Source organism: Meriones unguiculatus, chromosome X (genome assembly GCF_030254825.1).
Source record: "Meriones unguiculatus strain TT.TT164.6M chromosome X, Bangor_MerUng_6.1, whole genome shotgun sequence".
Lineage (NCBI taxonomy): Eukaryota > Metazoa > Chordata > Mammalia > Rodentia > Muridae > Meriones > Meriones unguiculatus.
Genome location: NC_083369.1, coordinates 77,218,397 through 77,246,223, shown reverse-complemented (window position 1 = coordinate 77,246,223; position 27,827 = coordinate 77,218,397). Strand labels below are relative to the sequence as shown.

The 27,827-nt window shown below is 45.1% G+C and overlaps 1 protein-coding gene and 1 long non-coding RNA gene across 2 annotated transcripts; both read left to right on the top strand.

The window, feature by feature from the left end:
* Nucleotides 1-824: 824 nt before the first annotated feature.
* On the top strand, nt 825-22,301 carry LOC132650140 (uncharacterized). The gene is made up of 4 exons (XR_009588527.1): nt 825-897; nt 1,014-1,061; nt 21,410-21,458; nt 22,266-22,301. It is a non-coding gene; the product is annotated as an uncharacterized LOC132650140 (long non-coding RNA).
* Nucleotides 22,302-25,002: 2,701 nt separating this feature from the next.
* Nucleotides 25,003-25,488, top strand: LOC132650089 (protein BTG1-like). Its single transcript, XM_060375193.1, has one exon. It carries the CDS (start codon nt 25,003-25,005, stop codon nt 25,486-25,488), a length of 486 nt encoding a protein of 161 aa, XP_060231176.1.
* The last annotated feature ends 2,339 nt before the right edge of the window (nt 25,489-27,827 follow it).

Sequence of the window (27,827 nt, the reverse complement as noted above, 5' to 3'; positions counted from 1 at the left end):
GTTTATTGGGGGCTTACAGTTTCAGAAGGTTATAGTACATGAGTATCATAGCAGGGAATAAGGCAGCAGGCAGGCAGGCATGGCACTGGGGCAGTAGCTAAGAGCTAACATCTTGTAATTACCAAATCACAAGGCAGAGAATTTTTCCTAAATAGTTCAACCAACTGGTAATGGGGGGGGCATTATCCTTCAGATTACCAAAATGATCAAGACCCTTGCCCTCCCCCACCTTTCTCACACTCCCAGACCTATATGGACTCTAGCAGCCTGCTGAAGGGCCCAGTCAGGTGAGTGATCAAGACCATTGCTCTCACACACCTTTCTCAAACTCTCAGGACTAGCATGGTCACCAGCCCAGGCTAGCGAGTAATCAAACCCTGTCTAAGAGAAAAAAAAATTAAAAATTAAGTTTTGGGGGGTACTGAGCTGAAAAGTTTAAGACATAACCGGCTAAGCTGACCTTGCTGCTTCTAGACATCAGGCCAGAGGCAGGAATTGCTGACCTTGTTGCTCATTAGAGGTACTGTTGCCAGGAAACCAGCTTTGCTTCTGGAGATACCACAGACTGAGCTAATTGTCCCATCTTCCACTAGCAGGAGTCTATCAGTCCAGGACAGGGCTGAAACCCAAGGCCAGCACATGACAGGACTGAAGCCCAAGGGCAGCTATTTTCCCTCACCCCCCTGCAAAAGAGAACAAAGGAAGCCAGAACCATTCATGGTCCTGGCACTTTCCCATAGCAAACAGTTTACGAAATGTAGCCTCCCTTTTTATATTTTAACCAATAAAAGCTTGCCAGGCTAGAATCCCATGCTTTGGATGTACTGGGAGGGATGAGGACCTACAAGTCATCCTCAGTCCTGAGCTCTGGGCTCTCAGCTGGATACCACTGCCTTGGTGTGTGTGAGATTCCAGCTTGATCTGAAAACAATGGCCATTTTTCAATGGACTTGACTCCTGGTGGTCTTTTGAGGGTCTCATGAATTGGGCATAACATTTGGTTTCCTGACTAGGAACTCCAAGATCCCCAGGAACCTCAAGCTGAAGGATCAGAACCCCAGGTAAGTGCTTTTGTATTGGCCAAGTTTTATGGCTTTGTTGTACTATCCTGTGTCTCTGTTCTGTTATTCTGGGTTTGAGATCTCAAGGCATTGGCAATGGAGGTCATGGAGCAGTTGTGTTGGTAGGACTCTGGCTGACGAACTGGAAGGCTATGGTCATGGGGATCTGGGAGGTGTCCCAGGTCCTGGACAGATCACTGTCTGTTTGACAGGTGAGGATCGAGAGCCTCACGCGTGGGAAACTAGGTCCCAAGTCTGTGTCTTAGGCCTAGAACAAAGTGGGTCACTCTCACAGAGACAGAAATTGCTGCCAAAGTACTGGTTTGGGGTTCTTATCCGCTCAACAGGAGGAATCTGTTGTTTGGATTTGTTTTTGTCTGTCTTTGCTGTCTGCAATAACTGTTCTCATTTATTTGGACAAGACTTGGACAACATAAAATACTGGACAGACTCCTTCCACTCTCCTGGACTTAGTCCTGGCCCACTTCAAAGAAGTTAGGGTCAGGGGACAGGACCTTCCTCTTTCTCTTAACAGAGACAAATTCATCACCTTTTGCAGCTCCAAATGGTCCACCTTCCATGTTGGATAGCCATAGGAGGTATCTTTTGACTTGAAAGTGATCTTAGCAGTCAAATCAGTGATTCTCAAACCTGACACCGGCCACCCAGGCTAATTTCCTTACATCATGATGTAGGAGGACATGGTGTTTAACACTCCCATATGGCTCAAGTCTTTCAAACCTTTCCTCCATGCTAACCCAATTTATTTAGGTCCAGATGCCAATACAGTGCTAACTATGGCAGAGCGAAGCAAACAAAGCAAGACAATTCGGAAGAACAAACATGCAGGGAAGAGTCAACTGCTGCATCCAACTGTCACTGCACCTTCCCAGTATCCATTATTACAGGGGAGAACAGAGGAGGATAGACTCTTTTCTCCTCTGCCTTACCCTAGACCCTTACAGGCTATGCCGCCTAGAAACATTGAGTCTCAGGCAGGAGCTGAAGCTGCAAAACAGCAGAACAGCAGAAGCTGTTCCCACAGGACCAGTGGGGGTGGGGCCAAGGACACCCAGCTCAGGCACCGGGGGAAGGACCTGCTCAGAGAACCAGAAGTAGGCAGGCAGCCACGCCTGAGGTGGAGTCCACAATGGCCCTGCCTCTCTGAGCAGCGGAGCTGGCTGATGACTAGCAATTAGCCTCATCACTATTGGCTTATCACTACTAGTAATCTTTATAGCTGGAAGGAAAGGCATGCTAAGTTCTCAAAAGATCCAAAGGATCTCATAGAATTATTTGATAGTGTTCTTTTTACCCATCAGCCCACTTGGGATGATTGCCAGCAGCTATTAAAGATCCTGTTCACCAAGGAAGAAAAGGAACGTATCCAGATTGAGGCCAGAAAATTTATTCCTGACACAAATGGGGAGTCAACCACCAACCAGGCTGATATAGATATCAGCTTCTCCTTGCAGAGACCTACCTGGGACTACAATACAGCAGCAGGCAAGCAGAGGCTCCTAGTCTGCCGTTGGGCTCTTTTGGCAGGTTTCAAAGCAGCAGCCAAGAGGCCCACTAATTAGACTGAGGTTTACGATGTTAAGCAGGGAACCGACGAGAGCCCCGCAGCTTTCCTAGAAAGGATCATGGAAACTTTCCAGAGGTACAAACCATAATGATCCAGAGGCAGCCGAGCACAAGGCCACAATAGTGATGTCCTTTGTGGCCCAAGCAGAGTCAGATATTAGGAGAAAGCTCCAAGGCCTAGAAAATTTGCAGGAAAAGAGACATGGAGAATTAGTAACTATGGCAGCTAAGGTGTATAACAATAGGGAAAGTACAGAGGAAAAACAAATCAGGATCAGTCAACAGAGTAACAAAGATATGGTAAGCTCAATGGCTAATATCTTGCTAGCAGCCCCCAGGTCTATGGACACGGCAGGCACACACTACAGGAGGTGGTGCAAGACACTGAAGGTAAGAGGCGAAACAAAGGCAGGCCAAAGTGGGCACATAACCAATGTGCTTACTGTAAGGAATAAGGGCATTGGGCAAAGGAATATCCTAAGAAAGGGGGAGCTAAAAAGACACTCCCCCTGGGAGCAATAGCAAGGACTGATGGGGATGGGGTTTGGACCCCCTCCGCAAATCTCGGGTAACTCTAAAAGTGGAAGGTAAGCCAATGGATTTCCTGGTTGATACTGGAGCCTGACATTCAGTTTTGTTGCAACAAAAGGGTCCCCTGTCCCTAAAATATCTTGGGTACAAGGGGCCACTGGAATGAAACAATATCCATGGACTAGCTGAAGAACGGTGGACTTAGGAATGGGCTGGGTAACCCATTTATTCATAATGGTACCAGATTGCCCCTATCCCCTGTTGGGGAGAGATCTTCTGACTAAGCTGGGAGCCCAAATACATTTCTCACCAGATGGTGTGAAAGTCCTTGCCCATCAGGGGCCCCCAATGCATGTCTTCACCACCACACTGTCAGATGAATACAGGCTCTTTAATACAATGATAAAGCCAGACACTGCGAGAAAAGTCTGGCTAAAAACTTCCCCCAGGCTTGGGTGGAAACAGGAGGTATGGGATTGGCTAAGCACAGAGCACCTGTTTTCATTGAACTGAAGCCTGAAGCCTGGTGCATATCCAGCCAAAGTCCGGCAATACCTAATGCCTCTAGAAACTAAGAAAGGCATCACTCCTCACATCCATCAGTTACTAGAGCTGGGAGTTCTCAGGAAATGTCAATCAGCCTGGAACATACTCTTGTTGCCAGTTAAGAAGCTGAAGCTGAATTCCACTGACTATCAGCCAGTTCCGGACCTCAGAGAGATGAAAAAACAAGTGATAGACATTCATTCTACTGTATCTAACCCTTATATCCTCCTATGTGCATTGCCCCCAGAGCAGCAATGGTACACAGTTCTAGATTTAAAAGATGCCTTTTTCAGTCTGCCTCTAGCCCCAAAGAGCCAGAAATATTTTGTCTTTGAATGGCACTATCCAGACATTGGAATAAATGGACAACTGACATGGACCAGACTCCCTCAAGGATTCAATAACTCTCTAACAATTTTCGATGAGGCTTTGCGTGAGGATTCAGGTGAGTACCGAGAATAGCACCCCTAAGTTACTCTCTTGCAGTATGTGGATGATCTGCTGATAGCAGCTTGCTGACAGGAGACTTGCCTTCAAGAAACAAAGGACTTACTCAACACTCTAGGAGAACTTGGCTATCGAGCCTTGGCTAACTAGGTCCAAATATGCAGGTCAGAAGTGCAATACCTAGGGTACATCCTAAAGGAAGGTAAAAGGTGGTTATCAGATGACCACAAGGTAACAGTTCTCAAGATCCCGACCACCATGAGCCAGAAACAGGTACAGGAATTCTTGGGGTCTGCTGGATTCTGTAGGCTCTGGATACCAAATTTCCCAGAACTTGCTAAGGTACTTTATGATGCCACGAAAGAACAGTCAGGTGACTTCTCATGGACAGCTAAGCATCAGCAGACCTTTGAAACCATAAAAGGGGCATTGCTGTCAGGCCCAGCCCTCAGATTGCCTAATATCAACTAACCATTGCAACCATTTATAGACAAGAAAAAAGGAATAGGAAAGGGGGTTCTCACTCAGCTAGGACCATGGAGGAGACCATAGCTTACCTATCCAAAAAGCTAGACTCAGTGGCAGCCTGATGGCCCCCATGCCTCCATATCATTGTTGGTCAGTGACACTAACAAAGTGACTCTAGGGCAGGACTTGATTATAATCACCCCTCATGCCATTGGGAAAGTGCTAAAACAACCCCAGATTTGTGACTGATCAGTGCTCGCCTGACCCATTACCAAGCACTGTTGCTGAATCCTCCTAGAGTCACTTTTCATGTGCTTACTTCCTTGATTCCTGCCACTCTGCTGCAAAACCCAAACCTGGACACTCCTCCCCCCATGACTGTGCTGAGATTTTAACCCATGTGCACGAAATCAGCTGATATCCCCTGACCAACGCAGACAAGACTTCCTTCACCGATGGGAGCAGTTTCATCAGGAATGGGAAAGGGTACGAAAGGGCAGCAGTGCTGTCACTGAATGAGACTCTTTGGGCAGAGCCCCTTCCTCCTGGAACTTCGGCCCAGAGAGTAGAACTAATAGATTTGACTAAGGCATTGACTCTGGGAAAAGACCTAAGCCTTAACGTGTATACTGACAGTCCATATGGTTTTGCGACTGCACATGTGCATGCCGCCATCTACTGGGAGCGAGGCCTATTGACAGCTGATGGGAAAACTATGAAAAACGAAGAAGAAATACTGGCATTATTAAAAGCTCTCTGGCTCCCCAAAAGACTGGTTATCATACACTGTCCAGAACATCAGAGGGGGGACACTCCAATCTCCTGGAGATCTGGTCCTCCCTCAGAAGCTGGATTATTCCCCAAAGGACACTGAATGGGCCAGGGGATTGCCCATGTCGCAATACCTACAAGGATGTTGGAAATCAACTGAAGGATACCTGATACTCCTCGAAAAGCTGGGAGAAAAGATGTTAAGAAAAATCCATCACGAAGAGGAGGACCTCCCTTATCAGTGGATTGGGGGAGGGGCAGGGAAGGAGAAGAGGGAGGGAGGAAGGAAAGGAGGGAGATTGGGATTGGGAGGGGATGAGGGAGGGGGTTACAGCTGTGATACAAAGTGAATAAATTGTAATACATAAATGTAAAAAATAAAGAAAAATCCATCACTCCTCCCACATGGGTATCTGGAGGATGCAAGATTTGATCGGACAGTCGAAGTTTACTCTCAGAGATGCTAACTCTAAGATTTGGGGCATTGTTTCCAACTACAAGACATGCAAATTGATAAATGCTGTAACTAATGGTAAAAATACAGGTACCCAGTGGAGAGGTAAGAAACCAGGAGCCTACTGGGAAATTTCTAGACACCTTCTCAGGATGCACTGAAGCCTTCCCTACAAAACATGAAACAGCACGAATTGTAGCCAAGCAGTTATAGAAGACATCCTTCTGAGGTATGGCTTTTCTCAGATGGTAGGGTCAGATAATGGGCCGGCTTTTGTGTCCAAGGTAAGTCAGAGTTTGGTCACGGTCCTGGAGATTGATTGGAAGTTACATTGTGCTTATAGACCCCAGAATTCAAGGCAGGTAGAACGGATGAATAGAACTCTAAGAGACTTTAACTAAATTGACCTTAGAGACCGGCGGGGACTGGGTGGCTCTCTTTCCATTTGTGCTCTACCAGGTGTGCAATTCTCCTTATTAGATGGGGCTCACTCCTTTTGAGATTATGTTTGGAGTCCCTCCCCCGATTATCCCTAGCCTACAAGCTGTGGTCATTGCTGAGTTTGAAGACGGAGACTTCCTGAAAGACCTCAAGAGGATATCATGGCCCCATAAACATGTTTGGCCTAAGTTAAGAGCTCTTTATGAATCAGGTCCTACCCCAGAGCCTCATTGATATAGACTGGGAGATTGGGTCTATATCAAGAGACACTGCTAGGAGTCACTGGAACCACACTGGAAGGGACCATTACATGGTGGTGCTTACAACACTGACTACCTTGATGTTTGATTGTGTCATCACCTGGATCCACACCCATGCCAGGCCAGCTAGCCAGACTACACCAACCATCAGGCAACAGAGAAGGCATCAAAGAACCAAGAAAATCCACTAAAAGTTCAAGTTTTCCCAGTGTGGGGATTACTAACTGTATGTACTCTATTGCTCATGACACCTAGAGTCAGTACACATCTCTAGGGTCCTAACTTTGAGCCTGGCTGAAAGACATGCCAGTGAGACCACACCAACTTAAGAAATTAATATGGCAAATAATCAGCATGGCCACTGGGGATGTTATCTCAACCACTTCCCATATAGGTCCCCAAGACACATGGTGGCCTGAACTTCATTTTGATTTCTGTGACTTCGCCACTGGAGATAAAAATTGGGATGTGCCAGACTGGAAGGTTGGTTTCCCTGGTATGCCTGAATGCCCATCAAGGCGTTGTCCTGGGCCTAAGTGGAGACAAGATATTGGCTGTTTTTAGGCAGGACCCAGGGACAAACTAATGGGGATCTAGTTTCACGTTTGTCCTAGGGACTAAAGGAACTGGGCACAGAGCCATAAATGTGGAAGAACAAAAGACTTTTTTTTTCTGTGCAGCCCTGGGGGTTCAAGTGGACAGGCCAGATAAGCTGGAAACCCAGAGTCAAGTTTAGCTTGATCCAAATGACATGGGGAAAATGACCATCAACCACATATATCTATAGTATCGCAAGCCATCAAATTTACGGCTCTGGTCCATGTGATCATTATGCCTGCAACTCTCTAAGACTGAACTTTACAGATGAGGGCAAAAGATTTCCTAATTGGGAAAAAGGTCAGACTTGGGGTCTATATCTATACTTCTTTGGGGTGGAATATGATCCTGGGTTTCTCTTCAAGGTACAACTACTGACTAGCTCCTGGGTTAGACAAACAATAGGCACCGATCCAGTCATGAGGCTTAAACTCTAACACCTTCATGCCCCCAGCCGAAAGCCTGAGGGTCTCCACCAACTCAATGAACAAGTTTGGCAACTCCAGGGCTATAATGGGCAAGAATACAACAACCCCAATTCCAACAGGGGCCCTCACCTTGACAATGAGCCAATCTGGACTCCTTTTTTAAACTTTTATTAATTACACTTTACTCACTTTGTATCCCCCCCATAAACCCCTCCCTCCTCCCCTCCTAAACCCACCTTCCCTCCCCCTTCTTCACGAATGCTCCTCCCCAAGTCCACTGATAGGGGAGGTCCCCTTCTCCTTCCTTCTGATCTTAGTCTATCAGATCACATCAGGAGTGGCTGCATTGTCATCTTTTGTGGCCTGGCAAGGCTGCTCCCCCCTCAGGGGAGGTGATCAAAGAGCAGGCCAATCAGTTTATATCAGAGACAGTCCTTCTTCCATTACTATGGAACCCACTTGGACACTGAACTGCCATGGGCTACATCTGTGCAGGGGTTCTAGGATATCTCCATGCATAGTCCTTGGTTGGAGTCTCTGGAAAGACCCCTGCATTCAAATTTTCTGGTTCTGTTGCTCTCCTTGTGGAGTTCCTGTCTTCTCTACATCTTAATATTCCCCCACTTCTTATATAAGATTCCATGCACCTCTGCCCAACAGTTGGCCACAAGTCTCAGTGTCTGCTTTGATAGTCTGCAGGGCAGAGCCTTTCAGAGGCCCTCTGTGGCAGGTTCTTAACTTGTTTCCTGTTTTCTTACAACCACTCTGGAAATCAATATGGTGCATTCTCAGACAGTTAGGAATAACGCTTCCTCAAGATCTAGCTATACCACTCCTAGGCATATATCCAAAAGAGGCTCACGTACGCAATAAGGACATTTGCTCAACCATGTTTGTAGCAGCTTTATTTGTAATAGCCAGAAGCTGGAAACAGCCCAGATGCCCCTCAACTGAAGAATGGATACAAAAATTGTAGTACATCTACACAATGGAGTATTACTCTGCAATAAAAAACAAGGAAATCATGAAATTTGCAAGTAAATGGTGGGACCTGGAAAGGATCATCCTGAGTGAGCTGTCCCAGAAGCAGAAAGACACACGCAGTATATTCTCACTCATATAGACATATAATATAGGATAAACCTACTAAAATCTGTACATCTAAAGAAACTAATCAAGAGGGAGGACTCTGACTAAAATGCTCAATCCCCATCCTGAAAGGCAAAGGGGATGGACATCAGAAGAAGAAAACAAGAAACAGTCTGGACTCTTATGCTGCAAACCTATCAGATGATTAATGAGTCCAGGCCAGATCTAACTGAGTCATGTTAGCTCTGTTATTTCCCTAGTTCCCCATACTATAAGGGCATTGCATTCAATGGGCAGATTTCTTACTCATGGAGCCCACAAGATTGCAGATGGCTGCAAGTAGACTGGGCAGGTTTAACTTTGCAGGAGGTCTCAGGTGCTGATACTTGCAAAGGCAAAATACCAGCCTCCTATAAAGTCTTATGTAATATAACCCTCTCTGTCCCATCACATGATTTTCATCGAATTTCTCCTGAGCAAGGATGATGGACATGTTCTATGGGACTGACACCTTACATACTTTCTAAAGTATTAAACCAGACTACAGGGTACTGCATATTGGTACAGTTCATCCCTAGGATTACTTATCATACAGATGAGGAGGTAAGCAAGGCTCTGCTTGGGACAGTAACAACAGGAATGGGGAAACAATAGAGAGAGTGAGTCACTACTGTTACCCTAACAATGTTACTGGGGCTGGGACTAGCAGGTGCAGGGAATGGAATCTCTGAATTAGTGACTTAGAGCCATAGCTATAACAACCTCAGAAATAGCCATAGATGCTATTCTGAATTTGGAAAAATCCATATCTCACTTGCGGGAGTCACTGACTTTACTGGAAGAAGTCATGTTACAAAATAGGAGACTTATCATTCTTCCAGCAAGGAGGACTTTGCGCAGCCCTCAAATAAGAATGTTGTTTTTACACTGACCACTCCAGAATAGTCAGAGAGTCCTTGGCTAAGGTTAAAGAAAACCTGGCTAAACATGAAAGAGTACAAAGCAAACCAAACCTGGTTTGAATCTTGGTTTAGTGTTTCCCCTTGGTTTATTACTTTGTTATCTGCCTGTTGTTATCTATAATAGGACCCTTGCTGATACTGTTACTTATGCCCCTGCATATTAAATAGATTGATTGCCTTTATTTGACAAAGATTGGGAGCAATCCAGCTAATGGTCATGAGGACTCAACATCAGGCCCTCTATCTGATCACTGAGATAAGAGAGTCTACATTTCAGGAAACCCCATGATTCAGCCTTTAATGAACCTGTCAGTGGCGGAGTGAGAGACAAAAAAAAAAAAAAAAAAAACAAAACTAAAAATTAAGTTTTTGGGATACTGAGCTAAAGAGTTTAAGACATAACCGGCTAAGCTGACCTTGCTGCTTCTAGACATCAGGCCAGATACAGGGAAGAGCTGACCTTGTTGCTCATTAGAGGTACTGTTGCCAGGAAACCAGCTTTGCTTCTGGAGATACCACAGACTGAGTTAATTGTCCCATCTTCCACTAGCAGGAGTCTATCAGTCCAGAACAGGGCTGAAACCCAAGGCCAGCACATGACAGGACTGAAGCCCAAGGGCAGCTATTTCCCCTCATCCCCCTGCAAAAGAGAACAAAGAAAGCCAGAACCATTCATGGTCCTGGCACTTTCCCATAGCAAACAGTTTATGAAATGTAGCCTCCCCTTTTTCTGTATTAACCACTAGAAGCTTGCCAGGATAGATTCCCATGCTTTGGATGCACTAGGAGGGATGGGGACCTATAAATCATCCTCAGTCCTGAGCTCTGGGCTCTCAGCTGGATACCACTGCCTTGGTGTGTGTGAGATTCCAGCTTGAGATGCCAATAAAGATCCTACTGTGTTTTGCAATGGACTCAACTCCTGGTGGTCTCTTGGGGGTCTCACAAATTGGGTATAATAGTCTTATCTGACCATTCTCAAACTCCCAGGCCTACTTTAGGTCAGAAAGCTTAGCTACAAGCCCAGACTGGTGACGGAAGAAAAAAGAAGAAGAAGAAGAAGAAGAAGAAGAAGAAGAAGAAGAAGAAGAAGAAGAAGAAGAAGAAGAAGAAACTCTTGCAACTCTGCAACATGGCCAAGCTCTGAGCCTACGTGGATCACAAAGGATGGCCAGAGGATCAGAACAAGCCCTGTTTATACCATACCCACATGTTCAGGATTAGCTGGTTTCACAAAGTCTGTGCACCACCCCAACATAGTGAGATCCTAAGAACTTCACCTGCTCATTCCATCCCTATTCTTCCTGGTCTAGATGAGGTCAACCAGATGGTATACCATCCCAGCTTGGTGAGAACTAAAGACCCTGTTCTGTCAATGTCATACTGATACTCTCAGTCCTAGCTTGTGTTGTACAATGTACACACCAACTAATCCTGGTGAGTGACCTAGACCCTGTATTCCAAGGATATTCCCACAGTCCCAGGCCTAAGCTTGGGTGAAGCAGCTTGAGAAGCAGCTCTTCCTTGTGAGGAATCAAGAAAGATTCCTAGCCTGGTTGGAACTCAAGCTGCTAATACTTCCTGCCTAGATGGGCTTGCACAGCCTGCACTCTGCCTCAGATTAGTGAATGACCCCAAGCATTTCACTCAAGGATCACCCTTAGTACCAGCCTAACTTGAATGAAAGAAGCTGTAGAATAGCCTGACATGATAAGTTCCCCAAATCTAATTTTCCTTAGCTTCACACTATCCATGCCTAGCTTGGGTTCATAGCCTGGGTACCAGCCTATCCAGACCCAACTTTCCTATACTACCCTAACATTTCCAGGCCTAATTCTAGTCAAGTACTTCACCAACCAGTCAAGACTGGCAGGTGAACCAGAGGCCTGCCCTTTCACACAATGACTAGATCCCCAAGCCTTAGTTTACAAAGCCTTCATACATGCAACACAAGTTACCAAGAGTTTTGCCCTCTCATACCATATCCTGACTCCTAAGCTGAGCTCAGGTAAAGCTGTCTTCTTATGAGTCTACACTGGTAAGTGATCATGACCAGGTGTCGCCCACTATCCCAACAAACATAGGAATTGTATCAAGCAGCCTGGGTATTATAAATACCAAGTCAGTGGTCAAGATGTTTCTTTTCACACCATCCTCACATTCATGGGCCTAGCTGTGGCCAAGCAGTTTGCTAAACAGCATACCCTAGAGAGTGCCCAATAGGCCCACTTGCCTTTGCCATCATCATACTAACAAGCCTAGCTTGAGACATATAGCCTTAGCAAAATCTCAGCCTGTGAGTGACCAAAACTCTTCCAACATCTCCCTCAGACTTTCAGGCCTAGTTGTCGTCAAGTAAATCACTGATTAGCACAACCTGAAGAGTGATGTAAACCCTGTCCCCTTATATCATCTCAGCTAGAATCAAGGACCCTGAGAAACAGCCCATACTAGTAAGTGACCAAAAGTCTGTCATTCCACACTGCCAGGCCTACTTGTGGTTAAACGGCTAACCGATCTGTTGGGGTGAACTTTTCATGCACTGTGTAAAGATTGTCCTTGTATTATTCAAATGCTGATTTCTGTATGCAGAGAGCTCGGTTTAGGTTAGACTTCAGTATTGTCATTTTTTATGAAGTATCACTTACCCCAGTATTTTGTAAACACTGTTCTCCATCACCTTATGATTGGTTGAATAAAGTGCTGAATGGCCTATAGCAAAGGCAAGAGAGACTAGGCAGGACTTCCTGCAGAGATGGGAATTCTGGGAAAGAATCAGGCATGAGAGAGTTGCCAGGGAAGCTGTGAGGAGGTCAGGTGCATAGTACCTGACCATAGGTAACCAGCCATGTGGCAGAATATTGATTATAAAAAATGGGTAATTTTAAGTTATGAGCTAGTCAGAGAACAGCCTATCAATATGGCCAAGGTATTTGTAAATATATTTTGAGTCTTGAGAATCTTTATTCTGGGAACTTAGGGCCAGGAGAATACCCCTCCCCTCCCACAACACTTACTGGTCAGTACAGCATAATGAGCAACCAAAATGCCTATCTGCTTCTACCTTTTGACACTTACAGTACAATATTGGGTCACACAGCTCAAACAATAGAACTTATACACCAATATGGATAAGTGACTTTCCAAGTATCTCACCAGAACTATGCTCCTAAACACATTGCCTGCCTTAGGTAAGTCAAACTGTGCACCATTTCAGCCTGATGAGGGTTTAAGATCCTGTCCTGACACAGTCATACTAATTCTTCCATGAAAAGCTTTTGGGTCAAGCAGCCTACAATCAGTCTAGCCTGGTGAGTGTCCAGAACCCTTGCACTCAACACAGCATATCCATAATGCCAGGCCTAGATTGGGTGAAGAAGTCTGGTCACCAGCTCCTTCTGATGAGTTATAAATGCCCCACCCTCCTGCACCACATTCCCAAGCATAGTTCCATTCAAAGAGCTTGAAAAACAGCCAATCATTTTTATTGTTGTTGTTGTTACTCAGACCTATCTTTCTGAACCTGTAAAAAGAATAATCTCATAATCACAGGTAAATTGTACACCAGCCTGATCAGGTGAATGATCCTGAACCCCCCTTCCACAGCATTACCACACTCTCAGACCCAGGTCAAAAACCTGCATACAAGCTCAGCCTATGCAGTTTCCAGATCTTTGTCTGCCTGTGCCTTCCCAATGGTCCCTGGTCAAGCTGCCTGCTCACAAACTTACCTTAATGAGTGAACAAGACCATCACTCCCCTACCATTCTAACAATTCCAGGACTTGTTGTGGTAAGGCAATGTGAGGTCACCAAAAGAGATATAACTGAGTGTCCTACTGTCCTAGCCCCCCAGTGATCAAGGCTCTCATCTCACATATGCTCCTCAAACTCGCAGGCCTAGCTTGGGCAATGCAGCCTGAGCAACAGTCCAGTCCACTGAGTGATTGAGACTCTCATTCCCACACCATCCCCAAACTCCAAGACATGCAGTCAAGCAGCTTCCCAATCAGGCCAGGTCAATGTATACCCAAGAATCCGAACTGTCTTCACCTTTTTCAAACTGCTACATCAAAACTGGGGTCCCACAACCTAAGCATTAGGCCAGCCACATGAGTTTCCGCAGCCCTACCTGTGTTTACAATCCTCACTCTCCCTAGCCTAGCTGAAGCCAATCAGACCATGTACCAATGCCAGCCTGGTGAGAGCTGAAGATCCTTCTACAAGCAGGCTTAGCTTAGATCCACAGCCTACACACTTTCTCAGCCAGATCACTCACCCAGACTTTTGTTCTCCCAGAATACTGTCATAGTCCCAGTGTGGTTGGGGTGAAGCATTGTGAATTGCTATGTTCTGGCATGATTTGGGTTCTAGAAGTGTGGAGAGGTGAAATGAAAATGAAGAAAGGACAGACACTAAAGAAACAATAGGCACAATCATAGAACAGCTGGGTTTGGGTGGTCTGAGCTCTCAGATGAAGAACCATTGTACTGAAATTAATCATGTTTGTTCTATAGAGTTGAACAGGAAGGCAGATTTTTTTGCATGTAGTTAAACATGAGGCAGGTTTAGCCTGTCCCAGTAACAGACTCTGTAGGTGAGCAGTCTTCAGGCCACAAACATCTAGGGGAAAGAAAGCATAGACTGGCACTTTCAACACACATTGTCAACACTCACACTCAGACCCAAGAAAGGTTTTGTCATCTGTCTGAGTCTCAGAAGGCTTTTACCACTGCCATGGTGCTACCATGTTAAGGTATTGGGGTCCTTAATATGCCCATGCCCATGTCAACAACACACATTCACTCAGAACTTGACTCAATCCCCACAGTACGTTTCCAAGAACTTCTGATCACTGAACTATCCTCACTCCTTGTTGCAGTTAGAGTCAATAAGACTGAGCACGGTGAGAGCTAGAAGGTCTGTCCTGCTGGTAGAACATGGATACTTCTAGATCTAGCTTGGGTTGCATAGCCTGTACTACAGCCAATTTCACCCTTAGAATTTGCCCACATTACAGGCCTTGATGGCCATGCTGCATGCTTACCAGTCTACTCTGTTGAATGATCAACATACGGCCTTCTCTGGCTCTTTTCATAATCATAGGAGTTGGTGGGGTCAAGCAGCCTGGTGACCAGCACAGCCTAGTAATTTATCAAGACTCTCTTCTCCTGCAACATCCTCATACTCCCAGGTGTAGTTCTGGTTAACTAGGTTGCCCCTTAGTACAGCCTAATGAATACCCCAAGGTCCCCTCCCCTTCATAATCCCCACACTCATGGGCCAAGACTGGGTGACATGACAACCAAGCCAGTGTAGTGAGTTGCTAAACATACACAGCTACCTTCATCATCCATATACTCATAAGCCTTGCTTGGTTCACATAGCCTGAGCAACAAGTAGATTAGTCTAGTGAGTGATGAAGACTCCCCTCTAGCACCTTCTTCAGATTCCTAGGCTGAGGTTCAATTAAGTAGCTCTACATTAGCACAGCTTTGTGGGTGACAACACCAACTCTCCCAGTCCCAGCTGGAGACAAACAGCCTATGCACCAGCACAGATTACTATGAAATCAAGACGCTACCTTCCTACACCATCCTCACATGGTCAGGCCCAATTATTAACTGAAAGAGCCTGCACAATAGGCCCAGCCTGGTGATTTTCCAACATCTTCACACTTGCCTTCACAACCTTCCCATCACTGTCCTAGCAGTGGCTAATAAGACTGCATACCACACTAGCCCACTGAGAACAATCTCATCCTGGGGGTGTACTATTAATAGTCCCGTGCCTCCCTTTGGTCATAAAACCTTTACTCTACCCCAGCTTGTTGAGTAACCCAGATCTGTACGTTTCCAAAACCCCAGTGTCCCAAAACATCCTTACAGTTACAGGCCCAGTTTGTTTCACAAAGCCTGGTGAGTTTTGGTGATTTTTTTTTCTCAAAAGAAAGCCTTTGAAGAGATGAACTTGTAAGTCCTTGCAAACAAGTTATTACTATGCCTTGAGATCATTTGAAACTATTTACTTAATTTATTATCCAACTATGTATCCAACTTGTTTAACTATAATCGGACTTTTAAATTTTTATTTATTTGTTTGTTTGTTACAGTTTATTCACTTTGTGTCCCAGCTGTGGCCCCCTCCCACGTCCCCTTCCAATCCCACTCTTCCTTCCTCATCTCCTCCCATGCCCATCCCCAAGTCCACTGATAGGGGAGGTCCTCCTCCCTTTCCCTCTGACCCTAGCCTATCAGGTCTCATCAGGACTGGCTGCATTGTCTTCCTCTGCAATCTGGTAAGGCTGCTTCCCCCTTAGGGGGTGGTGATAACTCAGAGAGCCAGCCACTGAGTTCACGTCAGAGACAATCCCTGTTCCCCTTACAAGGGAACCCACTTAGAGACTGAGATGCCATGGGATACAGCTGTGCAGGGGTTCTAGGTTATCTCCATGTATAGTCCTTGGTCTCAGAAAAGACCCCTGGGCCCAGATTTCTTGGTTCTGTTGCTCTCCTTGTAGAGCCTTTAAGAAAGCATGCAATCAGCTTTTCTAACGTAAGCTAAATGCATACTATAATCTCAAACTATGTACTCTCCCGTGTCTCTGACCTACAATATTTTATGTGTTTATGTGTGCTGTGGTAATCATCTCTTGAAAGCAACCTTAACATTATCCCATGAACATTAGAAGTAACATGCACATATATGTTGGTAGCATCTCTGTGAAGTTTTGAGTGCTACTGTGAGAAAAGTGAAGTCAGTAAAGCAACTTCTCTTGTGAAACTCAAAGAATTCCATGCCATCTGCCATGTTTTCTGTGCTGTTCAATAAACAGAGGGATGCATAATACAGACAGGCAATACAGACAGATCTCTCTCTCTCTCTCTCTCTCTCTCTCTCTCTCTCTCTCTCTCTCTCTCACACACACACACACACACACACATACACACACACACACACACGAACACATACACACAAACACCAGATCGACCACAAACTACAGATGAAAGACACATGTAGAGAAATGGAGAGTTTAGATGGGACTTGCTCTCGGTCTAAATATCACAGGCAGACGCCCCTTTTTTCCCATTTTTTATGCATGAACACATTAGGTGGTACTCCATTTGATGATTCTTTAGTAATTGAACTACTCTGGAAAGAGGAACTTTTGGATCTCCCAGCCACTGAGAGCTTCCACCTCCCCTCAATCTTGAGGACAAAGTCTCAGGCCCCAAGAAAAAGGAGGGAGGATCAGGCCTACCCAGGTACAGGGTTCTCTTTCCCTGCACATGCCTGCTGAGAGTTTACTCTTGATTTCTTTTGTTTCTTTCCAATCCTTACCAAGGCCAGTTTGCTTCATAGAAGTGAGCATGATTTTCTCTAAAGCACGCATACTTTACTTTATCCACAACTTTTTATCTCCTAAATTTCAAATGCATCTACAAAAAAAATGTTTTCCCAACACTTTAAAAATTTTACTTATTTATTGACTTTACATCCCGACTCACCTTGCTCCTCCCCTACTGGTCCCACACTCCTTCCCTCTTACCTCTTCCCTACCTTCCCCATTCCTCAAAAGAGGGGAGCCTCCAAACTCACCCAAATACATCAAGTTGCATCAGGACTGAGCACTTCCTCTTCACCTGTAATTTGGCAAGGCAGCACAGCCAGGGGGAAGTGATAGAAAAGCAAGCAACACAGTCCATGTCAGAGACAGCCGCCACCCCCCCCCCCTTACTAGTAGGGGCCCACATGAAGACCTGCACATCAGCTACATCTGTGTAGGGGGGCTTAGGTCCCCTACATGCATGGTCCTGATTGGTGCTTCAGTTTCTGTGAGCTCCCCTGGGCCCAGGTTATTTTACTCTGTTGGTCTTCTTGTGGACCTCCTGTCCCCTCCAGGTCTTTCTATCCTTCCCCCATCCCTGTTCCATGAGGCTTCCTGTGATCCACTCAATGTTTGGCTATTAGTTTCAGCATCTGTTTTGATCCACTGCTGTGTGGAGTCTTTCAGAGGGTAGTTATGCTACGCTGCTGACTTCAAGCATAGCAGGATATCATCAATAGTAACTGAGGTTAGCTCTCTCTCATAGGGTGGGTCTCACGGCAGGCAACTCTTTGGCTGGACATTCCCTTAATTTCTGCTCTATTATTATTTCTGTACATCTTGTAGGCAGAGTAAATTCATCCTGAGTGAGGTAACCTAAACCCAGGAAGACAGGCAGGGTATATACTCACTTATAAGCAGATATTAACCATATTGTATAGGATAACCATACTGCAATCTATGGACATAAATAAGAAAAGTAACAAGAAGGGCTCAAGGAAGAACACTTAATTCTCACTTAGAAGGGGAAATAGAATTTACAGCAGAAGTGGCTAAAGAGAGCGAACAGAGTAGGTGAGGGAGTGTTTACGAAAATGAGGATGGAAACAGCAGTGGAGAGAACAGGGACAGGAGAACATAGGGCTTGGAAAAGAAGAGAAATCAAGAACTGGGGCATCTGAGACAAGCTGGAGATCTATAGAAGGGTAGGCTCATGGAAGAATATAGGGGTGACTCTAAGATTTCTAGTAGTGGAGGTCATAGAAACTGAAGAGGCCACCTCCCAGCTAGATAGCATTTGTAATGGACAAGGGGGAACACCAATCTCCCCCAACACTTTTTATTATTACAATGCTTAAAACACAGAACATTTGAATTACTAAAATGCTTAAAACACAGAACATTTGAAGGAAAAATATGTGCATGTTTTCAAGATTTCTTCTGATATTCAAAAATTGTTAATATTTTCTAAATTTATCAAATTATTAATCCATTTTAAAATAATTTATAGGCAACACAACTATTAGCTATGCTTACTATTTTATCATTTAAAATGTATATTAATTTTAAAAAGTACAACTAATACCTCATTGTCAGGAGCTTCCTTTCAGGCACCTCTTCTTTCCTTACCCGGCCCTGTTTGTCACCAGTATCTTTACGGGTCTGCTTCTAAAGCACGAAGATGGTCTTCACTACAAGGACAAAAACCTGCAGAGTCCTTTATAGGCTTTGGTAATCAGAGAAAACAAGATATTTCTTTAGATGAAGAAGTTGTTACCATTTTATTTTTACCTTGAATATAAAATACTTCTTCATTACCTGGTTACAATTCTTTTTCATAGAATGCCAAAATAAGGGCATTCATTACAACATCCTTTTCTATTTTTCCCTTTTAAAATTTATTCTTCTTTCATATATTATATCCCAAATGCAGTTTTGCCTCCTTCCTCTCCTCCTTTTCAAATGTAAGTAAAAATCCACCCCCTTCCCTAGGAAGCTAACAGGCTTCCTGAGTCAAATAAACTCACAAAATAAACTTAATATTGATTTAATACCCTGATGATAAAGATTTGCTTTTTAAGTGCCTACTTTTTTAAGTAGAATAAAGGGAGAAAGGGATGTACGTATGAGAAGATTTTTAGTAAGGAAAGATTTACATATGAAGATGAAGATGCTTGGGAAGTAAAGGAGAATGAGAAGATGTGTAGGTCTGAGTGAGTTCTTGAAGGTATGTAGCTGGTAATTAGTGATGATGTATATGACGTCAACATTTAACAGTGATCTCTGTGTATTTCAAGAGTTCTCATGAGTTATTAGCACACATCCTAAAGAACATTTCAATTATTATAGCTACAGTCTCAAAAACTTTAACCTGGTCATGTTCGTGTTAATACCTTTTCAGGTTTATTTATGCTGTTTATATACCTGTTATGAGGATCTCCAAACAAGAGTTTTAGACAGCTATGCAGGGCCATTGTCTCTTTTAATTCTTCTGTATTTCAACTGCATGAGGACCACATGGGACTTCTAATTTTCACCCCACTTACCAAACTTCCTCTCATTACACTGTGACTCAGTCTCTTGGGTCTTACATGGCTTACCTTTGCCTAACTTGACAGAACATCATGGGTTTAAACAGGAATCCAGGTTTTATTATATTCAAAAGATCACTATGAAATTATAAGAATACACTCATATTGGCCAAGGCATGCTTAAGATGCTCCTTGAAACTGCTGTCATGTGGTTTGGGGAAAAATCAGGATGGCTTCCTCATCAACGTTCACTGTGTGTGTGTCAGTCCTTTCCTATCCTCAGGGGTGCACTGACATGCCTGCTCTGGGGTGTGAGGGTGGTAGGGGAGAGGCTTTACAATGGAGATGTTTCCAAAGCTTTCTCCCCAACTTCAAACACTCAGAGAACAACACAGATGCAGCTAGCTAATAATTCCTTTTCAGGATTAAATCTTACTCTTTTTTATAGGACAGCCATTCAGTTTGTCTGTTTCTTCCTGTGGTCCTCTGTCACCTTTAAAGAATGTTGTAATGCTGATTGAAGCTGTTCTATCATGCCTGAACTTAGTACTTTACCACTGAACACCAGCACAGGCATGCTTCTTGGGAACTATGATAATACCTGTTTCTGAGAAAGCTCCCTCTTGACCTCGAAACAAAGTTAAGAATATGCATTGTGCAGATCTCTGAGTTTGAGGCCAGCCTGGTCTACAGAGTTTGAAGACAGCCAAAGCTACAGAGATAAACCCTGCCTCAAAAAAACAAAAGAAAACAACAGCAGCAGCAGCAACATCAACAATATACCTTGAGATCACTAAAACTGTGTACTTAATCTAACACTCATCTAACTCCATGCAATCAGCTTTTACAACCTAAGAATGCATATAGGTCAATAATATCTGTGAGCAATTCTGGGTCAGTAAAGTAAAACTTCCCTTCTAAAACGATACTGATTTATTGATTTCTTTCCATGAAAAAAATAAAAAAGCCTTCTTTAGAGACATCATACACAGGGATTTTTTTTTTTTTTTTCATTCTTCAATGCAAAATTGATGCAGTGAGTGACCCATGGCAATTACAGAATATTCCCCACTGTCACATGCCTAGCTTGGGTGAAGCAGCATAGGCACCCCTCATCATCATTATCACATTCCCCAGTCTGGTTAGTTAAACAGACCCCTCCCTCCCCCACCAGGCAAGGAGAGCCATGATGTCACAATAGGGGGTGGTCTGTGCACCAGTCTAGTCTGGAGTATAACCCAGATCCTATCCCTCGTGAACCATTACCACACTCAAGCCTAACAGGCTGGTACCAGCCCAGACTGGTGAGTAACCAAGAACCTGTCCTCATAGTGCCAGGTCTAGCTGGTGTTCCACTCTCTGTACAGCAGTCCAAAATGGTGAATCCCCAAGAACTTTGCCTGCCAGAGATAGCCTCACAGTCCCTAGTCTACTGGGGTCAGTCAGACTGCATACCACCATCTCAGTCTAGTGACAGATCAAGATCTTATCCTGGGGTGTCCCACTAATACTCCCAGACATAGCTTGGACTGAACAGCCTGCACTCCAACATAGCCTAGTATAGAACTAAGACCCCATGTTACTGAACTTTCCTGATGGGATCAGCCTAAATCTGGGTCGAGGAGTTCACTGACCAGCCAGGTCTGGTTAGCTATCCCTGCCCTAACAGTTCAGTCAAGTGAGTGTTCACATGATCCCAGGAAGACTGTGTTGTAGGCCAGTCTAGTAAGTATCCAACATCCCCAACCCACCATAACATATACTCATTGAGCCTGAGCAACATCCCAGCCTGGTGAGGATCAAGACTACCCCTCTAGTACTTTCCTCAGACTCCCAGGCTCAGTTCAGGTCAAACAGATGAACTAAACTGTTGTATGACTTACAATTGTGAATTCCTCTGCCATCCTCAGAGTCATTGGCCCAGCTGGTGTCAAGCATCCTGGGTACCTGACCAGACTGGTGAGTGATCAAAACCCTGCCTGCCTTCCCATTTCATCCATAGTTTGGGGCCTAGTTTACTTCACACTGTTACCCACAATGCTAACCTTGTTGAATTCCCCAGAACCTTGCTGATCTAATTCGTTACCATACTTTTAGACCCAGCTGGGTAGCAATGAAGACTGGTGAATGATCAAGAACTTGTCCTCCACACCATTCTCATAATACCATGCCCAGCTGGGGTCACTAAGCCTGAACGTCATCCTAGCCTTTTGAGTTCATATGAATCTTATCTGCCTGAGCCATCTTCATAGTTCCTGGCTTAGATGGTATCAGTCAGAAAGTTCCGCAATTCCAGCTGTTGAGAACACATGATCCTACCCTACTGATATTCCTACTAATATTTCCAGGCCCAGTTTGGGTTGCATAACCTGTACCCCAACCCAACCAGGTTTGGGATCAAGACCCCTACCCTACCTGACACTCCCAGGCATATTTTTGCTGAGTCAGCTCACTGACCAGCCCAGACTAATCAGTGACTCACATCCAGACCTTGCCATTGCAGGGTATCCCTACAGTCCCAGGTCCCTCTCTGTGTTGTGACTGAAGAGCCCTGGCTTTAACCACTATCCTCACATTTTCAGGCATAGACCCACTCAAGCAGCTCCTGGGCCAGCTAAGGCTCCTATATGGCCCAGACCACTCCCCTGCTGCACCTACTCAGACTGGGGAGTGATCTCACAATTACAGGCAGATTGAAGAGCAGCTGTACCAGGTGAGTGACCCTGGCCCTGACCCTGCTCTTTCCCACTATTGGCACACTTCCAGGACGACCTTGGGTAAAACAACCTGTATGAAAACTCAGCCTGTGAGGGACCCACACTGTTCTCCTGTGCCATCCCTACAGTCCCCGATTCACCTAGGGTCAAGTTGCCTTCCCTCCAGCTTAGTTTGGTGAGTAACCAAGACCTCTAATCTCCCACAGCCCTAATGATTCCATGACTTGCTGTGATCAAGCAATGTAGCCACCAGAGGAGACAAATGAGTGCTCTAAGATCAAGACTTTCTCTCGTGTATCCGCCTCACACTCATAGGCCTACCGTGGGTCACACTGCCTGAGCAAGAGACCAGACCAGTGAATTATCAGGTTCCCCTTCGAGCAGCTTCCTGAGACTACCGCTCAAGTACACCACGAGAGCTGCCTGGTGAGTGTTTTACACCATTGTTCTCCATGTCAATGCCACAGTTCAAGCCTAGCAGGGTCTAAGCAGCCCAAGTACCAGCACAAACTACAGAAAGATCAAGCCCCCACATCTCCATACTACTAGGCTTAGCTGTTGTCATAAAGCCAGGTGGGTTTGTACAAATCTTCCCTGCCCTAGCCCCCATCCTCATGACTCAGCCAGAGTCAATCAGATTGAACATCATCCCAGCCTGGTGAGAGCTGAAGATCCTGCCCTCCTGGTGTGGTGCTAAGACTCCCTAAAGGCTTGAATAGCAATGCCTGCACTCTAACCTTGGACGCTGAATGACACAGAGCTCTGCACTTCCAAGAACATCCTCGAATTCCCAGGTTTATAATGGCTGCAATAGCCTGGGAACTCCAACATCCTGGTGAGAAGAAAGACCCTGCTCTTATCCCCATCCTCATACTCCTTGGCCTAGTTCAACCTAGTTCAAGTCAAGTAGATTGTAGGCCTGCCAAGCCTGGCTGGTGACCCAGAATGTTGTCCTCCTGCCTCACTCCAGACTACAGTGTGCTCTCCCAATCCAGGCATACTGTGTACCAGACCAGAGTGGTGAGTGACTGAGACCCTTGCTCTCCCACAACATTATTACATTACCAAGTGTAGCTCAGGTCACATATCCTGCCCACAGCCACCTCTTTTTGACTTTGTCCTCCCTCGTCATATCCAACAGTAACTCAGCAAGATAGGGGTCAAGCTACCTGCTTATGAGTTTACCATGGTATATAATCAAAACTGGGTTATACTCCATGATCCTAACAATATAGCACTCAGGCTCAAGTGGAGTATTTGGTGGGGGGGTTAAAAAGTTTCTCTCCCCACATGGTCCTTATATGGCTAGGCCTAGCTAAATTGAGCATCTTGCCCATTAAGCACAGACTAATAAAAGCTCAACATACTTACCTCTCTTTATCATTTCCACAGCCCTGGCTTTGGTCACATAGCCTGTCCAACAGCAGAGTCAGTGACCAAGAGATCCCCTCCAATCCCTTAGTCATACTTCCACAGCTAGTTTGGTTCAATAGACAGGCAAGCACTGTCTATTGAGTAATTAAGAGCCTGCCTCTTCAGTGCCATCTCCACACTCCCTGACCCATGAGGGCTCAAGCAGCCTGGACACTAACCCACAGTGGTGAGTTATCAAGACATTGCCATACCACACCATTCTCACATCCAAGACCTAACCCAGGTTAGTCAGCTTGCCTAGCAGCACAGTCTCAGGTGGGATCTAGAAGCTTGTCCTTCTGCACTATTATTGTGTACACATGTACAGGTAGGATCAAATAGCCTGACCACTATTCCTGTTGGGATCCTAAGATCATGACTGCATAAGATACTATGATGTCAGGCTTAGGACATTCAGACTCCGTACCATTCCAGCCTCGTGAGAGCTCAAGATCCTATCCAGCTGCTGACATTAATCCCCACCCTCTTGTGAAAACTTCAGAGTATCAAGGCCCAGGTACGGTTAGTAGAACAACTCATCAGCCCAGACAGGTAAGTAATCAAGACCCTTATATACCAAATACTATAGCTTGGACCACAACATTTATCCTCCAATCATGGTCTGCTGATTCACCCATAACCTTGCCCATCTGCAACATTAGCACATTCCCAGGCCTAGCCTGGGCTATGCCCTTCTGTGCCAACCACACAGTATCAGCAGAAGCTGGGGTCAAGCTGCCTGCTTACTAGTCCATACTGGTATGTGGTTGAGACTAGCCCCCACTCACCCACTTACCCACCCAACCACCCTGCAACCCTAACCATGGCATTACTGCTTAGGATCTGCTACCCTAGAGTTGAGACCATCCTGCTATTCAAGTATTCAAGGTGACCACTCCTGCACCACCGCCAATCTCCCTGCCCCAGCTCTGGTCAGGCAGATTTCCCATCAGCCTGATCTAGCGAATACATTCAGTTGCCCACACTCACAGGCCAAGGAATGTACTCAGTGTGTTATCCTCTGTGCTCAGCCTGCTTAAGTTTAAAAGACCCTTAAGAATGCAAGTACATTTTCCCGTTGGAACTGGACCCACAATTCTTGGGATCCTCGGAGGTTTCCGAGCTAGTGGTAGGAGTGGCTGGGAAGGTGAAAGCTATGTGACAAGGCTATCTATCTCATCCCTCCACAATAACTTTTTCCTCTAACAGAAGAGTTGGAATAAGGCCGCTGGAGGTAGAAGCAGCCTTACACTCTTGCTTTCTCTAGACTACCAGGTCGTGGCAGAAGCCTGGGGTGGCCAGTGTGCCTTCAGGGCCACACTGGGGATCTACCTGCTACCCCATGCCTCCCTTCTATACCTTTTGCAGACACCATGATAGGGGAGATCTGTGCTGCAGCGACCTTCATCTCCAAATTCCTCAGCACCAAGGGGCTCAGGAGCGAACAACAGCTTCAGACCTTCAGCCAGAGCCTGCAGGAAGTGCTGGCAGAACATTATAAACACCACTGGTTCCCAGAGAAGCCCTGCAAGGGATCAGGTTACAGGTGTCTTCGCATCAACCATCAGATGGATCCTCTGATTGGACAGGCAGCCCAGCAGATTGGACTGAGCAGTCAAGAGTTGTTCAGGCTTCTCCCAAGTGAACTCACGCTCTGGGTTGACCCCTACGAAGTGTCCTACAGGATTGGAGAGGATGGCTCCATCTGTGTTCTGTATGAAGCCTCGCCAGCAGGTAGTAGCTCTCAAAACAGCACCAACGTGCAAATGGTAGACAGCAGAAGCAGTTGCAAAGAGGAACCTCTCTTGGGCAGAACAAGCCCTTCTAAAAACTACAATATAATGACAGTATCAGGTTAAGATACAGCCTGTGGATGGATCATCTTATAACAGACGAAAAAATTTGATTTTTGCCTTGGGTGGGCTCCTCTTGGGGTTTGATTATTGAATTTAAATCATGTCCCAGCTGTGAAAACCTGATACAAGTTGGAGTGGTGACAATTTTTTAGTGACATTGCCATAGTTGTATAGTACCTTTCAATTATGATGTAATAATCGCCTATGAGTTCAAGGAAACATTCACTGCATTTGCAAGGGGGTGACATTATAGGGTGGTTTAGGGTTCTCACAGACCTTATATCTAAATTGTCACCTCTGACCCTTTAATTTAATTTTAGATTGTATGTGTATGAGTGATTTTCTGAATGCATGTCTGTGTGCTACTTGTGGAGTAGCTGGGAGAAGTCAGAAGAGGGAGGTGTAGTCCCTTGAGGAGGCTGGGAATCAAAACTAGGCCTTTTGTTAGAACAAAAAGGACTCTGAATCGTGAGCTATCTCTCTAGCCCCACAAACCTATATTTCAACAACTACTTTTCACAGTTGATCTTTTAAGAGTATTTGCACTATTACACTTGAACACTATCAGTAACTATTTTTGGCCATTTAGTAGGAAAGCTCAATCATTTAAGCATGAAATTAGAGGAAACTTTACCTAGTATTTAAATGAATAAATATACATAAGGACAAACTAGGTCACATGATAGAGGAAAGGCAACGGTAGGAAAGGCAACGGTCGGGCTTTTTTTTTTTTTTTTTTTTTTTTTTTTGCTTTTGAAGGCAACAAGTGACCAGAATATGCCTTGACAACAAGAGCTGTAGAGGACAGGGTCTCCACAAGGAGAGCAACAGAACAAGAAAATTTGAACACAGGGGTCTTTCCAGAAACTCATACTCCAACCAAGGACTATTCATGGAGATAACCTAGAACCCCTGCACAGATGTAGCCCATGGCAGTTCAGTGTCCAAGTGGGTTACATAGTAATGGGAAGAGGGGCTGCCTCTGACATAATCTGATTGGCCTGCTCTTTGATCACCTCCCCCTGGGGGGGAGCAGCCTTACCAGGCCATAGTAGAGGACAATGCAGCCACTTTGGATGTGAACTGATAGACTAAGATCAGAAAGGAGAGGAGAACCTCCCCTATCAGTGGACTTGGGGAGTGGCATGCATGCAGAAAGGGAAGGGAGGGTGGGATCAGGAGGGGAGGAGGGAGGGGCTTATGGGGGGATACAAAATGAATAAAGTGTAATTAATAAAAAATTAAAAAAAGACACTTAAAAAGGCACTGTTGGAACTGGAATTGTTGGCACCGGCCAGCAGCCCATACATTTTATAGCCTATAGTTTTCTAAGACTGAGTAAACATCTTATTTTTAGAAAGTGGAGGTCTAGTTTGTAACTTTATATGTAATTGGGTAAAAGTCTTTCTTATAAGATTTCCTGTATTTGGCGATGAGTCTCAGCATCTCCTTTCTATACCTTGCTGGGTAGTCTTTCAAGGGCCCTCTGTGGTAGGTTCCTGTTCTGTTGCCTGTTTTCTCCACAGAGGAAGACAGTGCAGCCCCTCCTAATAAGACCTGATAGGCTACGGTCAGAGGGAAGGGGTGGAGGACCTCCCTTATCAGTGGACTTGGGGAGGGTCATGGGAGAAGGTGAGGGAAGAAGGATGAGGGAGAGAGTTACAGCAAGAATACAAAGTGAATAACCATAATTTACAAAAATAGAAATAAATTTTAAAACGTGAAAAATGTCTGCTTTACAGATCACCTCTGTGAATTCTGTTAGCCACCGCTCATTTGAGAAATTTGAGCTTGTATACATGTGCACAGTTCATCTATATTGACTACAGCAAAGTTGTATAAATTTTTATATTTCAGCTGAGAAACTTATTACATGTAATCAGCTTTTACAACCTAAGCCAAATCTGTGCCTTTGACCTTAAGCTATGTACTGTTCCATGATGCCAGCCCAGCATAATGTACTTGACAGGCCTAGCTGGTGTCACACAGGCTGACCACCATCCCAGTGCAGTAAAATTTCAAGAATCTCACCTGTAAGAGCCAGATACACTCTCCTGGCCTAGCTGAGGTCAGTCAAACTACACAGCATCCCAGCCCAGGGAGAGCTCAAAATCATATCCTGCTGTTGTTCTGCTCATAGCTCCAGGCTTAGCCAGGGTCCTACCATGACAGCCCAGCCTAGTGAAGCATCAAGGCTCCAGCTTCCTCCATCATCCTGAAACTCCCAGGCCTTGTTTGGGTCAAGCATCCCACTGTGAAGCCTGGTCTTGAACCAGACCCCTGCCATCTTGCACCAGCTCAGACTAGCAAGAAACCTCATGATCCTGAGGAGACAGTCTACC